Source organism: Pseudorasbora parva, chromosome 23 (genome assembly GCF_024679245.1).
Source record: "Pseudorasbora parva isolate DD20220531a chromosome 23, ASM2467924v1, whole genome shotgun sequence".
Classification (NCBI taxonomy): domain Eukaryota; kingdom Metazoa; phylum Chordata; class Actinopteri; order Cypriniformes; family Gobionidae; genus Pseudorasbora; species Pseudorasbora parva.
In genome coordinates, this window is record NC_090194.1 from 20,811,307 (window position 1) to 20,829,062 (window position 17,756).

The 17,756-nt window shown below is 37.3% G+C and overlaps 1 protein-coding gene across 1 annotated transcript; it reads right to left on the reverse strand.

Annotated features, from left to right (window-relative positions):
* Window positions 1-1,185: 1,185 nt before the first annotated feature.
* On the reverse strand, window positions 1,186-17,261 carry ca9 (carbonic anhydrase IX). Its single transcript, XM_067433436.1, has 11 exons — window positions 17,091-17,261; window positions 13,255-13,287; window positions 10,178-10,348; window positions 8,817-8,959; window positions 7,393-7,485; window positions 7,196-7,262; window positions 5,344-5,501; window positions 5,096-5,222; window positions 2,186-2,251; window positions 1,974-2,067; window positions 1,186-1,859 (listed from the first exon to the last, which is right to left on the reverse strand). The coding sequence occupies exons 1-11, from the start codon at window positions 17,197-17,199 to the stop codon at window positions 1,778-1,780; spliced, it is 1,143 nt and encodes a 380-aa protein (XP_067289537.1). The 5' UTR covers window positions 17,200-17,261; the 3' UTR covers window positions 1,186-1,777.
* Window positions 17,262-17,756: the final 495 nt, after the last annotated feature.

The following is a 17,756-nucleotide window of genomic DNA, read 5'->3' on the forward strand; positions in this document are numbered from 1 at the left end:
GAAAAGGCACATGGTTAAACGTGGGGAATGAAGGCTGGCTTGTGTGGTCTGATCAAACTACTGTAGCTCAAATTCCTCAAGAAGTTAATGCTCTTTCTGATAGAAAGGTGTCAGAATAAACAGTGCGTCACAATTTGTTGGCCTATGTGGCTGCATAACCACAGACCAGTCAGGGTGCCCTTGCTGACCCTGTCAACCGCTGAAAGTGCCAACAGTGAGCATGTGAGCATCAGAACTGGACCACAGATCAATGGAAGAAAGTGTCCTTTTCTGAGAATCATGTTTTCTTGTTTTAATGGATGGGTGCATGTGCCAACACATGGCACCAGGATTCACTGGGAAGAAGGCAAGCCGTTGGAGGCAGTGTGATGCTTTGGGCAATGTTCTGCTGCGAAACCTTGGGTCCTGCCATCCATGTGGATGTTACTTTGACATGTACCACCTACCTAGCATTGTTGCAGACCATATGGCCTCTTTCAGCAGGATAATGTGCCCTGCCACAAAGAAAAAGTTTGAGGTGTTGACTTGGCCTCCAAATTCCCCAGATCTCAATCCAATCGAGCATCTGTGAGATGTGCTGAACAAACAAGTCTGATCCATGGAGATCCATCCTCTGATCCATCCACCTCACAACTAACAGGACTTAAAGTATATGCCACTTACATCTTGGTGCCAGATGCACCTTCAAGGTTCTAGTGGAGTCCATGCCTCAAGTCAGGGCTGTTTCGGCAGCAAAAGGTGGACCAAGACAATACTGGGAAGCTGGTCATAATGTTGTGTGTGTGTATGTATGTGTGTGTCTGTGTATACAACTATTTTATATATATTAGTAAAAGTATTCCTTACATGTCAATGGTTTAATCAAGCTTGTAGGTTGCACATCACTTTTGGCCAATACTCTATTTGTTTATGTAGAAATTGACATTAACCAGTAAATGCTGTTAAAGCACTGCTGTTTAATGTTAGTTATTACATTAACTTAACTTACTGATATGTGCTGCTTTGACACGTTAGGCTCTCAGGGTCATGTGGTCTCTGCCCTTCTGTCAATATATAAATGACCCTGTGACCTCCCACCCCAGTGCTTTAAATTGCATAATTCATAGTCAGTCTTCAACAGAGTTGTGTTGAAATACACACAAATCCTCTACATGACCTGTCATATCTTCCTATATATATGGCATAATGTAACTCATAAATGAGAAACAATAAGAGCTTTCACATTTCAAAGTTTAATGGTCCTAAGCAGTACTGGTAATCACAGGAATGCTCATGTGAATGTTCACTATTCTGGACAATGTTTAAAACACACCTGCAGTATCATCCGAGAGAACGACAGAGGAAGTTTTCCATCTGTTTGGTCACACAGCTTCACATAAGACTCCACTCGCAGAGGACAGTGACTACTGTCTGTGTTGTGTGAAGGACTGGGAGTTTATTCAAACATGGAAAAGGTTCTTCTAATAAACTGGTTCTTTTACTGATCACTGAAAGGTTCTCTGAGGAGCCAAAAATGTTTTTTCTTTGGCATCTCTGCGAACACCTTTTGGAACCTTCCTTTTAAGAGTGTATAAGAAAATATCCTGACACACAGTGACGTGCAACATACCAGAACATACAACTATACAGTATAATTATAAGATTAATCACAGATTAATCAAAGACAATCATAATGTGCAAACCAGATTTTGCTTGGGAAATTCATTCCAAAATCTCACTTTCAGGACTCTTTCCTCAACAAACAAACAAGACAAAAATGTTTCAGAATAAATGTGGCTCATGTTACAGTAATAGAGGTTTGATCTATGTCTTTGGCAGCTGGTTTATAAATAACATTTTGCTTGGGGTCTTTTTTAAACCTGCAGAGAAACAGAAAGAGAAGCATGTGAAGTATTTTGTACTTCAGTAAAAAGCAGAGAGCAGTAAAAGTTACTTAAATTAAGCGTTGATGAATCAGATGGGCATGAACATACTTTGAGAACTTTTTCTGCTGTCGATATATGTACATGGAGAACACCAGGAATGTGATGGCGAAGAGAACGCCAAACGTAATGGCCAGAATGTGCCCTGTGAACAAAATACAATAATCAAAATGAAACATTACCACAGGAAACATTGTCTGATATCAATTTTCTCCAATTGACTTGTAATCAGATTTATATTATACATTATAGTAGATTCTTACAATGGGTTCCACTAGTTTTCAGGACATTGTTTTCTTTTGTTTCAAGCTCAGGAGATTCTTTGGTTTCTGTGAAAAACAACATCAATTCAAGTTTAATGTTGTAAAATTCATTTCATTTCAGCTGTAAAGCAGCTCAGCAGAATATAAGTGTCATTATTCAACCCCATTTAAATCAATGATGATTCGATTTAGTTCAACAACTGTGTTGATGTTGTCATCGTGTGAATCAAAAATATGAAATGGGGAAAAAAATAGAAAGTCTCGTGAGGCGTTTTTTTTTTTTTAAAGTTGCATTTACATAGAAGAACAATGGAAAAGTAGTGCATTGGAATGGAAAAACGCTTTCTGTTTTTCTGTGCCAAGTGTCATTTTCCAGTAGCCTAGAAATCTAGACACACCCTAGTGGTAGCTAATCTTTTTTGCTGCGAGTGTCGTCTAGCAGCTCTCAATAGACTTCTGAGCTGTAAAAACCAAACTCTGGTCAGGCCAATCACATCGTGTATAGAGTCAGTGGGCGGGGCCTTAGGCGTCGCTAGGCCCTTTTTAGGGGGGCTTCAGCTCCCCTAAATTTATGCCTCAGCCCCCCTAAAAAATATGTGATTAACCTTTAAAACATATGAAACTGGCGGCAGGCTTCGGCTTCGTCCCGTTTTTTAGTCTGTCTCTCCAATCCACAGCGGCTCTGAGCAGAGCGCAGCGCACGTCAGAAGCAGAGGTGTGTGTGTGTGTGTGTGTGTGTGTGTGTGTGTGTGTGTGTGTGTGTGTGTGTGTGTGTGTGTGTGTGTGTGTGTGTGTGTGTGTGTGTGTGTGTGTGTGTGTGTGTGTGTGTGTGTGTGTGTGTGTGTGTGTGTGTGTGTGTGTGTGTGTGTGTGTGTGTGTGTGTGTGTAAATCTGAGCGTCAATGGTCTGTCACCGCTCGTCAATGTCAAAATATTTAATAAAACCAATCAAATCAGAGTAGGCGGGCTTTATGGTCACACAGAAACTGCTGAGGCTGAGCGCAAATTTTAGCAGAGCAACTCGACGTCAAGTAAGATAAATGCAGCTAAATTAAACATTCATGTTTGACAGCTTCTGCTTTAAGTCAGAAATGTTAATCAAAAGAAAAAAATATTTAGGCAAATTAATAAACTTGTGTCTAATTTTTAGACATTTTTAACTGGAAATATGCCAATGTGATTCTAATGTAGGCCTTAACGAACAGAAAATATTAACAAAGCCATTTTCATCAGATTAGGCGTAAGTTTAATAATGAATGTGTATATATTGTAAATTAATATTATTCTATTTGTAACATTCAGTAAATAAAAAAAAAACATCAGCTTTTTCAGCCTGTATTGGGCATAAGATTAGTAGCCTAATGAATGTTCATACTGTGATTTTAATAAACTTAAAACTTTGATAAACAGTAAATTAACGCGTCTAAGAAAATTATTCATGAAACATAAATATCTATGTTAATATGTAAACCATATGTTCACTTTATTCACTGACAAAAACGGAAAAAAAACAGTCAAAGCTCAGCGTTATGAAGATACAGGGCAAGATAAAAACAGAGAAAATGAGAGATGTGGAGATAAGAAAGACAAATAATTTACTGCCCAGTGACATGGTTTTCAAGCTATTGTTATCAAATTTTTTGGCCTTCAGAACATCATAAAATGCTCATATGTAGATCATAGAAATCAATATTTTCTTGGGGGACCATGTTAGAACCCCCTAACATTTGGGATTTTGGTTATTATAAACCTGCCTACATTATTGGGTATCATAATAGCATGTACAGTATGGCCATGCATTAAGGTATTAATATTTGCTTTATAAGTAATGATAAACAGCCAATATCTTCTGGGTATGCATGTTTGTAAGCTATTAGTTAATAGCGCAATTTGGACCCTAAACTAAATAGTGTTACCATTTTTTCTACAGACCTACCCTCACTGGGGGCTGAGCCCCCCTAAAATAAAAATCTTAGAAACGCCCCTGGGCGGGGCTTAACATAATGACGACCGAGTTGCGGAGGTTCTGCGTGCTACTAGTAAACAAAGAAGCTGGCGAACAGCAATCTTTCAAATCAGCTTTAGTCTCTGGAAGACTTGAAGCTTGGAGTTAAGCTTTTCTTTGAGAAAAGAACAAAGAACGGCACTGTTATCATTCTTAAGAAGGGAAGTCATTCTTAAGAAGGGAAGATGTGTTTTTCCAAGCAGATACAGTGAATGTTTAATATATCAACTAGCTCCGCTTCACGTTTCTCTAAATGGTTCTATCCAATTGTGTCAAGAGTGAGTTTGAAAGACAACCGTTTATCCCGCCCCTCGAATTGAGCCCTGTCAATGGTGAGTTTCCAAATCCCAACATCTTGATGTGGGTCTGGCTTGTCAGGCTAATTTTCCAGCTTGTCATTTTTCAATTCAATTTAAATTTTGTTCTAAGATGAGAGTGTCAGTGCAGTTGAATGGATGAAATTACTCAATATTTTCTTGAGACAACCAAGTGGCCTTTAGATGTTTGTTGGATTTAAAGATATAGCGCTAGTTATTAGGTTTTTTTTTACATGTTGGTACCTGCATGTAATCATATTTAATTACACTATTGAACGAACCCCAACCCTAAACCTACACTACTCCAACCCCAAATAGCTGCAAAAACCCATTTTTGCAGAATGTGTATGTACACAATTACAATTATTAATTCATCATTTAAAATTTAGACATTTTCATAAGACCCCAAATACTTCTAGGGGCCACTGTAAGTTGCAGAAAAAAAACTGGGGCCAGAAAAAAATCAGGGGCCAGTTGCATAAACATATATTTTCAGATTCAAATTAGACCAATCTACATTGAAATTACTTTTTATGTAACGGGTTTAAAATACCTAAAAGAGACCTAATGTACATTGTACAGTACATACTTCCCAAAGTGGACACCAGGTGGAAAGATGTCAGCACTTTTCTCCCGTGCAGAAGTTGTGGCGCTCTGAAGTTTTTGGAGAGAAGCTTGTTGTGTTCAGTTTTCAGTGTGTCCTCCAATGCTGCTAGCTAACAAACGAAAGAACAAGGATGCAGTTAGTTGGATGAGTTATCAACTAATGCCGTAAATGACATAATGCCCTTTTGTGTGTTTCTGACGAGGTTTATGAGGTTGTGAGAACTGCCTGACCTGTCTTCTTGACACTTTGATTGAGTCATTGAACAGAGTCCAGCTGACCGTCTGAAAGCACGGAGGGGTCGTCAGGGACCCATTGTACCTATAAAACTTCTCCAGGCTGTCTGGCAGAAGATGGCGCACATTAAAACCAGGAACCTCAGTGTTTGACTCTGACAAAAAAAGACCATTAGATCAGGTTAGATGATAATCCATCTTCACTTGGTTCAGAAACTTGTTTTTTAGATACTGTATTTCCACTTTGCGGGAGTCCCGCAAATAATTTTATTTTCCCGTAACCCGCACACAAATATATCTTGCCGCCCGCGCCTGCACCCGCATTCACCCATCAAATATTGTCCCGTGCCGCACTCGGTTGTGCTGGGTCCCATGGAGTGCAGGTCTCTAGATCCAATTCCACATGAAAGCCAAACATTTAGGCTATGTAAGATTGTGGCCAAAACGGACTCTGTGGTCGTTAAAAATCCCAGGACGTAATGTCCTTTGGAAAAAGAGTAGGGGTGTAGCTAATCCCGGCATCCTGGCCAAATTTGCACATTGGCCCCTGTCCATCATGGCCTCCTAATCATCCTCATATCCTGATTGGCTTCATCACTCAGTCTACTCTCCACCAATCAGCTGGTGTGTGGTGGGAGTTCTGGCACAATATGGCTGCCGTCGCATCATCCAGGTGGATGCTGCACATTGGTGGTAGTTGAGGAGATTCCCCCTTTTATGTAAAGCACATGAGCGCTTAAATCGAACATATATATATATATATATATATATATATATATATATATATATATTCTCCCCCAGGAGGACCACTACTTCCATGTCAACGTATGCCCTGCCCTTTTTGAGCATGTTAAGGGCCCCAAAAGTGGGCTTGGGTCCTTTTATGGGCCCAGTTCAACACTAGTGTCAAAGAATACATTTGTAATTTAATTGCAATTTATGCCACCTCTGAGCACGCAATTTTTTTTAAATTTTTAGCACCATTAAAGGGTTACTTCAGCAATTAGCATATGGCTTTGTATCAGTAGAAACCCTGGAGTATAATCAAATGATTGTGCTTCCCCCCTCATATCCCCCTGAGACGAGAGATTTATGCATATTATTTCTGGAAAAATTCCTCCCGTGACGCAAATTGACGATATTTGCATCATCAGAGGAATGTTTGGCCAAAGGCTAAAGACTACAGCCAGCAGAGGGAGCCATTTCTGCATGTTTTTCAACTCCTGCATGGGGGATTGAGATCTCACTCTCACAGCTCAGCTCGCAGCTGCAGGCATTAATTTAAACGGATGCTAAGCAATTTAAGTGTTTTAACTTCTCAAATTAATTTCTATGAAAGTTAAGCTTCCAAAGGCATGAACTGAAAACGCGCCAGACTGAACACGCATTGTGAATGTGGTCGCGATTTCCTCAGCTCTCATCTACATTTATGACGTTAAATGTAATATGACTCCTAATCTGAGTTATTGCTGTGAGACGCATGCGCAACTTAATTGTTAAATTTAACAGACACGTTCAGTTTTTAATTGTAGTGTCTGTTCTCTAACTCAGTCACAGTAATCCAGTAGCGGTGGCTTTGGGAATGGCCTCACAGGGTAGCAAAGCATTCTGGGAATTGTAGTCTTTCATCCCCATAAGACAAAAATACATTTTCTGTCTTTTCTCAGTCTGGAAGGCACCAAATTCAAAAATAATTTCACATTTCTACTACATTAATGACCCAGTTTAAATACAGATTCATCTTTCCAGCGTTGAAGTACCCCTTTAAACAGTCCACCTAAATGTCACTTCAGAAGTGCTTCTGTGCCACCCTTTCAGTATAAAATTAGCATTAGTTACAGTTTCTTACCCTCTGTGCTAATGTCTGTTAAAGCAGAAAGGATCTTTTCATAGTTGTCATTTTCATGCAGGCCAATCTGTTGAGGAAAAAGTCCAAATAAAATACTAACAAATGTATTGCAAAGACTTTCTTGGAATTTATCAAACCACATTCCGCTGCTTGGAAAACTTTACAGTAGCCAGAAAGGTTTTAGTCAAAATACTTACACCTATGAATCCTCCTAACACTGCCAATCCATCAGCTTTACTAGCAGCCTCAGTCAGACTTGCATATTTGGAGTTATAATGAACCACATGGATCTGGGGAAATAAGGGAATTGTTGTAACATAATATTATGCAATATGTCACACATTAATGTTTGTAATCACTTATGACAAGGAAATAAAGAATCTGTAGATTTTTGTGTATAAGATCTGTATCTGTGTTGATTTGTAGGGGGAAATTAATTTATGGATTAATTGTTAATGAAAGCTGAGATATGAGGGAGACGTGTGATGTGGAATCTCTTTTAGAATAAACATCTGTAAGTGTCCTATCAATAAATAAATAAACTAAATAAAAATCAGTCACATTGTATGAATTCATGCAATATCTCCACCTAATTCAATAGTTATGGTTTCTCATGAGATTGGTTTGGGAATTCCATACGGAAAGCAATGAATGGCATGATTTGCTCTCGTCTGTTGCCTGTTGCTTTACATTAGCCACTTTAACATATTAAAGGGTTAGTTTACCCAGGAATGAAAATTAGCCCATTTGCTCACCCTCTAGCCATCCTAGGTGTATGACTGTCTTCTTTAAGACGAACACAATCAGAGTTATATTAAAAAATGTCCTGGTTCTTCCAAGCTTTATAATGGCAGTGATGGTTGGGTCATTTCTGAAGTCCATAAAAGTATATCTATCTGTCATAAAAATTGTTCAAAATGCTAAGGTTACACTACGTTTTTTGTAAGTTGAATACAGAAGGAGATTCGCCGGAAGGCAGATAATTTACTTTATGAAGTTTTAAATATGGATATTTTTCTTACACAAATGCATCGCTTTGCTTCAGAAGGCTTTTATTATCCCCTGGAGCCGCGTGGATCAGTTGTATGATGGACAGATGCACTTTTAAGACTTAAAAAAATGACCCAACAGTCCCTGCAATTATAAAGCTTGGAAGAGCCTTATAATGACATTTTTAATATAACTTTAGGGTGAGTAAATCATTGGAGGATTTTCATTTTTGGGTGCACAAACCTTTTAAAACCACTTTTTTTGCTTTAAAATCGCTGGATTGCCTTTTCTGGTCAATTTAAACCAGCTGCTGTTCACACAAGACTTTCTGTCGTTTTAGTGATATCATTCACACAGCAGCACTAAGAATCTGCTTAACTCTGTGATATCAATAATTGGCAGAAAATATCTTCACCTGCCCAGATGAGAAGAACACTTCAGTTTCACTCTCTGTTCAATCTGACAACAGTTTTCAGTTGAGTCACAGACATGACTGCAAACAGTAATAGCATCATTTATATAAGAACTCTCTAAACGATAAAAGATCATTGTAAATTTTCCAGAAAAGGCTGCATGTGTGAAAGTGGCTATAGTTTTTTTACTGGGGGTTGTTTCCTTTATTTCTACTCACCTCAGCAGGGAAATGGACATTATCTATGGTGTGCTCTGAACCAGGGACCTCTTTAGTTCCCCAGTGAAAGTGAAGCTGGGCTGCGACATAAACATGATCAAATCCCCTCACCATACGCATGCTGCTCGGCAGGCTCAGCTGCACTGACAAAAGAACATAAAAAGTATGCATTTCAGATTAATTAAAATCAACATATGGCAGCAAAATAGTAGACCTTTCACATCAAACACAAAGAAGTAAAAAAATCAGAAGAATAGTCTGTTCCAATAACCCAGAGCAAAAACAGTGACCTGAACAGAACAGAATGCTAAAACAAACTCACATCAGCACAACAAATGTTGCATGCGAGTGAATAGGCAGACGACACAGAGTACACTTGTAATTAAAAATATTTATTTACTCACCGTGTGTTATTCTAAATCCATATGACCTTCTTTCTTTTTTGGAACAGAAAATTAAATTAGAACACAATTATTTATAAACATTTGACCTCTTTAGGCTTTGAAAAATGGTTTAAAAGTATAATAAAATTATTCCAAGCGACTATTTTTTGAACAAATTATTCTCATATATGACAGCCATTTATTTGATTACATTCAATCTTTGAAAATCAACAGCAAAATCAGTTGGTAAATAAATTATAGATTAATTCCTTAACGGTATTTGTATTTTTTAAGTATTATTTAAAGCTACTCTTTTAAACTTTTAACCTTTGGTCATAAACCTGGCATTTTAGATTAAAGATTAAATTCACTCAACAAAATTGCTCAACACATTGAGAAACAAAACGTGACTGCCTTTATGAGTGAGTCATTGAATTATTTACTCAACTGACTTTTTCAAAAACTCTGATTTGTTCAGAAATAAAACACTATTGTATGCAAAAAAAAGATGTATCAATTGATTTCGCTTTAACTTTTGATTTTTGGGTGAAGCAAAAATACACAAAGCAACATGACAATACTGTGTTTAAAATTTAGGTTACTTAATATTAACTTCTTGTTTATTGAGCAGCCCAACATACTTATAGTACATTAGATTATTTTGGCTGCACGATATTGAAGAAAAATGTAATAACTTGTTAAATAATGCAATATTCGACGTGCAATACAATAATACTTTAGGTGTGTAAAATGTATTTAAATTATAGAAAGAATCTTTACAACTTCTGAAAGTTAACAGCAGTGTAAAAATAAGTTTATTATATAATACTACAGTAAAAAAAACAGGGGTATTAGGGGGTTTAAAGTTTAAACCAGGGGTTTTAGGGTTTCAGGAAGGCCTATTAGATTTATTTGACAACAGAAATGTAATAATAATCATATGTTTAAATCACACACTGCTGAGGGGCCTTGACTTACATGTGTGTCCATTGTTGATGAGGGTAAGAGGGTAAGAGCCGGTGAGATCATAACCCTCCAGTTTAATCGGAGGGAGTCTGGGCTCATAGAAAACCTTATGAGTGTCTACATTGACTGGAGATTGAGACTTTCCACTGCAGTGTTCAAATGCTGATGACCATGCGTCCTGATCTGAGACAATGAAAAGCAATAACATACAACAGCCTTTAAATTTTCTTAAAATGTATTGGAGTAAATATAAAAATCACTAATCAATACAGCTTCAGGTTACATTTCTTTGCAAATACAATTAGCAAATGTTTATAGTGGCTAGCAGGGGGCTAATTAATGGCATTACTATTAAGGTTCTCGTTATTTCATTGCTTGTTCAAATTGCTTACTTAAAATTAGTTAAAGCCATATACATTTTTTTGTGAGCTAAAATGTATGAGCTAAAGAGCTTTCCTATGAGCTAAAGCTATACATTTTGTCTTAACTTAATTTGATTGTGTTCAAGCCACTTAAATATAAGTCAAATTGAAGTTTGCTTAATCGGTTTGTGTTGAGATTACTTGATTTGTGTTGCATTAAAGGGTTGCTTCAGTGGTTTATCATTAAGCTTTGTATTTAAACTGGATCATTAATGTAGTAGAAATGAGAAATTATTTTTGAATGTGGTGCCTTCTAGACTGGGAAAAGACAGAAAATGTATTTTTGTCTCATGGGGATGAAAGACTACAATTCCCAGAATTCATTTACTTTGCTGCCCTACGAGGACACTCCCAAAGCCGCAGCTACTGCATTACTGGATCACTTGCCCACCGCGTTCATTTTCATAAAATTAGTTTAGTTAGAGAACAGACGTGTCTGTTCCATAGACCGTAAAAAAATATGGACGACTCGACATCATCCGTTTCCGCTTGGCAGATTTGAAGCTTTCAGGCACCCTTGCACGGCACGGACATCTTGGGACCGAGTCTGCGCAGTAGCGATTTCGGGACCGGAGTTCCGCAGTAGAGCGCAGGAAGTAGAGCAGGAAGTACAGTCGCGATATCAAAAGCCCGCCCACACTCTCGCAGATGCAGAACAATTAATAATGTTGGTGTGAAATAAACAGTTATGGAAATGTAGAAATTAAAGCTAAAGCTCTAATCTGCTCCCAAAAATTTCGAAAAAAGTCAGTTATTGCCTCAGTGACAACTTCACTCAGAGAAGCCGTCTGTCTCAGCTGTCAATCATGACGTCACCCCCCCCCCCCCCCCCGTTTTTATAGCATCAAATAACTAACTCAAACTAAACTTATTTTTAAAACGAACACCTGAAATGAAATCATCGTGATGATAACTGCCTTCAGTGACATAAACTAACGTTGGGGAAACATTTTTGAAGTGTAATTTTATTATTTAGTTTGCCTCGCGTCCATTAGAAAACACAGAGGGGCGGCTATACTGGGACCAGTCACCGGGGGGCGATCGAGGCGCGAAAGCTTCAGTAAATGAGAGGGAGACTGCAGGCTTGGTCTGTTCAATAAGGTGTGAGTGAGCTGAACGAGAGTCACGGCACAAATTCAACAGGAGTCAGATTACATTAATCACTAAAGCTGAGGTAAGAGCAGAATCACACTTTGATGGTGCAACAAAAGATGTAACAATTGATTTAACAGCCTGTGTTCAGCCTGGCACATTTTCAGTTCATGACTCTAGAAGCTTAACTTTCATAGGAATTCATTTTAGAAGTTGAACCACTCACTTTACATGAATGCCTGCAGCTGCGAGCTGAGCTGTGAGTGCGATCCCACCCCCCACGCGAAAACATGCGGAAATAGCTCCCTCTACTGGCTGTAGTCTTTAGCCTCTGGCCAAAAAAATACTATCAATCCAACATAAATCCAGGTTTATAATACAAAGCCATATGCTGAATCGCTGAAGTAACCCTTTAACTGAAACTGGGCGGGGCTTGTGAGTTCCCAGCATGCTTTGTAAATGGCTTAATCAAGAGAGACTAAATGTTATTTTATATGTAAAAATCTTATTTTATGTATTTTTTGAGCAAGATGAGAAAGGGGGAGACTTGATTGCGTTTAATACTGTTTAATATTCAATTATGTTGGAATTATTAGAACAATTTAAATTGCAGTATGTTACCATTGTGGAGAAGGTGAGCATTTGCTTAGGCTGTCGACTAAAAACTACAGATGCCAATACAGCTTTGTTGAAGGAGCTTTTAATGCTTAACATTTAAGGTGATAGTGTGTGCTATTACTAGTTATTGTGTGTCAACCGGCTAATGCATTATTGTAATTCAGATGTGTAATAATAAAATATATGAAATTGAAGTGGATAAATAAATAATTGAAATTAAATCCAAGTCATGTCAGGGAGCAATATAAATTTCAATTTGAGACTACTTAATTGAGTCACTAAAAATGTACTCATTCCATGATGTTGAAGTTACATTAACAAATTATGTTTGTTTACCTTAACTGGTTCATGTGGGACCGACGTACACAATTAAATCATGTAAATCCAACACACTTTTTTTTTAGTGTGTGTTTCAGTTAGTACAATACACTGACTTGGCAGTCTATAATAAACAAGCAGATTATGGCACAATGCTACCAGACTAAATCATGTTATGTTCTAAAATAGATCAACAAACATTAAACCAGTTGAATAACTGGTAAATAACTGAAGTATTGGCATAATACATTGCTACGAACTTGAGTACTGCAAGCTTAACCTTAACACCTTGCTTAAAATGCTCACATTCCTCAGAAATACAAACAAAAACAAAAATACAATGATACAATATTACAGTGTTACTAGGTCATGACTCATGCTGTAACTAGACTGTTAGCTAGTAAGTAAGAAATTAGTATTTGCCAATATTCTTTGTAAGATTTCAGTTTCTAACATATAATGCAATGCAATACAATGATGAATACAATGATGCAATATTACAGTGTTACTGGTCATGAGTGTTGACTGTTATAATGCTGGAACTAGATTGTTAACTACTAAGTAAGAAATTCAGCTAGGAACAAAACTGTAAGGAAAACTCTTAAAAAGTCATTGTTGGTATTCATAGTATATATTTACCATGGTAACCCCATTGGTGCTGATGAGAAGAACCTGTGAAGAATGGAAAGAGATTAAGTCAGAAAATAAAGACATTCTTGAATAGCTTGACTCTTATAAATGGGGGGGGGGGGGAGATAATACATCTTAGTAAGATGATTTTTAAATGCTTAGTTTAATAGATCAGGTATATACCGAACAATATTTTGTCGGTATAAGATGTTAGCAGCAGATCTTTTAAGTCCAGAAAGTTGCGATGCATTGGACTTGTTTGTTCATTACATCCCACAGATGCTTGATTGGATAGCGATCTGGGGAATTTGGAGGCCAATTCAATACCTCAAACTCATTGTGCTCCTCAAACCATTCCTGAACCATTTTTACTTGGTGGTATAGATAGACTATAAGTTTCACATACATGCAGGATGTCTACATGGCACTGTGTAAAGTGTCAAGGAAGCGTATTTATTACACACACACACACACAAACACACACACACACATTTTTGTTTTTGTGACATATGGGGACATTCCATAGGCGTAATATGGTTTTTATACTTTATAAACTGTATTTTCTATCCCCTCACACTGCCCCTACCCCTAAACCTACCCATCACATGAAACATTCTGCATTTTTACTTTCTAAAAAAACTCATCCTGTATGATTAATAAGCATTTTGAAAAGTGGGGACATGGCCAATGTCCTCATATTTCTCCCTCTCCTTGTAATACCTATGTCATACCCATGTCATTATACAAAGAAATGTAGAAATGTTTCAAAGTCCATGTGCTCTTCTGCGATCCACAAATTCGCAAGACGAGATCCACAAATGCACAGGAAGCGATTCACAAATGAATGCAACTTATGCAAGGCAGAGTTGTGTGTTTTTGACATGTGTGGATTTTTTTGTTACTCACAAATATCATTGTATTTATTTGTGAATCGAATTTATTTTTGTGAAACTCCTGCATATATTTGTGGATCTCATTCTGTTGATTTGTGGAATTATTTATTTTTTGTGAATCGCTTTACATTTTTTTGTGGATAACAATATATTTGTTTGGAATAATGCAACAATATTACCCCCATATTTACTTGCTGAAATCTAAACTATCAATCAGATGACAGAAGGACTGTGGTAGATTGAGTAAAACAGGCTTTTCGGCAAAATTTTGATCATGTTGATCATTTAGAGACCTTATTTAGAGACTCCCTTGTTTTTTTTATTTGACGAATAAAAACAGTCTGGTCATGCAAATAAATTAAGAAGACTTCGAAGAACAGTGTTTCCAAACTTTCAACAATCTTTTAGTGTATAGGCTATATAATGCTACAAGAACCAATAATAATATCAGCTATTACTATAATATACTAACACACTACAAGAAAGTAGTAGTCCTTGAACAATTATTTTAGTCCTTCCAAAGCAATCTAGACACAGGTAGAAGAAAAACTGTGAGAACAGGTTTGGTTATTCTGAGTGAATGAGCAGGATTTAGAAAGACAGTATCTTTTCCTTATTCACACACATCAGCACACACACACAATCCCTCCTTCATTCAGTGCAGTCAATGTGAGCATTATGTGCTCCAGTACAGACGCCTGATGCTGAGATGACCGGTGAACCTGATATGCATAAAACACATTCAAGGCTCAGGCCACTGAAAAGGCCGCTGCTGAGCGTATCAAAACACATCATCTTTAACAAAGAGTAGGGCTGGGCGGTATATCGATTTTTTTTAACAATATATCGAGATATATAGCCTAGGCTATAGGCCTATATATATATTTTTAGAGACGATGCGGAATGAGGCAATACCGTTTATATCGATGAACAGTTGATTATCTACGACCGCAGCTAAAAAAAAATATATCGGAGTAGCCTACACAGATAGGCTACAGTAAGAGTGAGATGATGCAGGGAAAGTGCATGATAATTTGTCCTCAACATGACACGTGACATGGCTTCAAAATTACTGGATAAAGTTAGATAGTTAACCCAGTTTAAAGCAGTTTAAAGCATCTTGTCTTGTCAGAGAGAGAGAGCTAGCCTACTTGTGCTGAGAGACAGATGCGGTGTTTAATAGCTACGTTGGAAATGTGGTCCTTTCCTCAGTGCTTAACTTACATTTCACATGTTCTCCATATGTAAATTTAGAAAGTCATGCAAATATGTAAATTTTGCTGTCAGAGAGGACGAGCATTCTAAAAGTGAATCTCCTCTTAAAGTTCATGCTTCGGTGAACGAGCGCCGCCGCGTGCATGCGCAGCAAACAGACGGAGCGGAGCGCAATAATTCTGACTAAAATAATACGTTACATGTTTCTAAAATATTTGTTGTTGGGCAATTAATGTGCCATATGTGAAATTTTAGACCAACACGTAAGTATATTTTTATGAAAGTGACTTTCATTTTTAGTGAATTTAAACACAAAATGATTAATTTAGTTTTTAGATTGTAAACCCCCAATTTTCACATAATATAGGCTGCTGCAGGCCTAGCCTAATTTTTTTTTTTTTTTTTTTTTGTAAAACCAAGTTGTAAAAGTGTATATATTCTTTTTTCATTGGCTATTTTTTCCCCATTTCATGTAGGCTATGTCCCATTTTCTGTATTCAGAATTCTCATTTTTATGCGTTATTTGTACAGATGACTTAATTCCTGACTAACTCTTGCACAGATTTAATAGGCTACCGGTGGAGATTTCATGTGACCAGACATTCTTTCCCATGCACGTTCATGCACACTTACACTTTCAGGAATTATCTAACAGTTAGCCAATTTCGCATGGGATCAAGCACAAAAACTTATTAATGACGTTTCTAGTTCCTCAGGTTTGTGTCAGTGTGTCTCTACGGGAAGCGATGAGTTGGAGACGCTGGTACACTCTGAGCGTCACGTAGACCAAACGCTTTCCAACCACAAGAAACCACAAACAGCTCATGGGCACCATCATCTTCCAGGAATATGTGATGAATGTCTTACATTGACACTCACAAAACTCAATAAAGGTAAGGAGGATGATATTTTCTCTCTTCATTACTGCAAACTACATCTTTGCTTTTTATGGAGTATAGGATAATTTACATTTTTGCAGTGTTTTGACTTACTGTAGCCTATTGATGCGATAGAAAAACTTTCCTGTTCCCTATCTATTTTCATATTCACACATTATCAATGACATGTTGTTTCATGAGCTATTTCACAATAAGCTAACAATAATCAAACATTAACTAGCAACATAGTAAATACACACCCTTCCCTTGATAATCGACAGGTTAACAAAGCAATAAAGATTCCCAGATACATCAAATCTGCTAAAGAAATATTAAACAATATATGAGATTATATATTCATGCTGGTGTTGAGGTGATAATTACTCATGTAGGTGAAATTTATATCAGTAGGCTATGTGTCCCAGAATGCACCTGTTGTGTTAAAATCAGAGAGCAGCACATATAGATGAAAGCCAGTAACCACCCAGCCATGTTGAAGTTATCATGATCATCTCACTTTCATAATTTACAGATTTTGCTAATTGTATCATAATTTTATCATAATTATACAAAACATAATTACTTTTTTTCAATAATAATAGCTAATTCTGTGTAGTCAGATAGACAGTCAAATTCATCACAGAGCTTGTGTACATGATTTTTCTGTGATGAATTTGATTATGTCTGACTACACCTTAAACTTCAACCTTTTTTATTGTAATGCAAGTTTTAGCTCTTCTAGAGTGCAACAAAAAATTAAACTTGTAACAGTAGAATTTAGGTTGGATTATTCCCAATAATACACAATTACACTGATGGATGCATAACTGTTTTTACGCTCACATGCAGATATACTCGCCTTTACTGTGTTCATCATCCCTCTCGCTGCTCCCGTCTTCCTCAAAGGAGGATGAAGATGCTATGACGAGCACCTGAAGATGAAGGACGAGGAACATATGCATCAGCATGATAACCTCTGCAGCTCACCGATCCGCTCTCATTCACACACAGATCCCATCTCAGCCTGTGCTGAAGTGACTCAGGAGTCTGGGGCTGGGCTTCACGGAATAAACCAATCACAATGTTCAAGCTGCTCAAGGTGCCAAGACATCTCTCTCTCTCTCCCGGAGTTAGAGTGTAACCAAATCTCTCACTCTCTCATAAACTACATCTCTCCCTCCTTCCTTGATCAAAGTTCAGTGAGAATGAGCTCAAACAGAGTAGCTAATTCTTTTAAAGCACTGATGTGGCTTTTTTCTTTAAAGCTACTCTGTGTAACTTTTTTTTAGTTTATTCTTAGCTAAAAACACTTAGTTCTTTCAAAAATATATGTGCTCATTAATGTATATTTACTTTTTTCAAGTAATAAAATATTCTCATAAGTTTATATGCCGTTGAAAATACATACGGGTGAGGGGTTCGAATGCCGGTCGCCATGTTGCCCCTCCATCTTGAAAGTACATTAGCCAAAGAGGGACATAACCGTAAATTCAAGCTTCGCCTTTCACGTTTTAACACTTGTGGC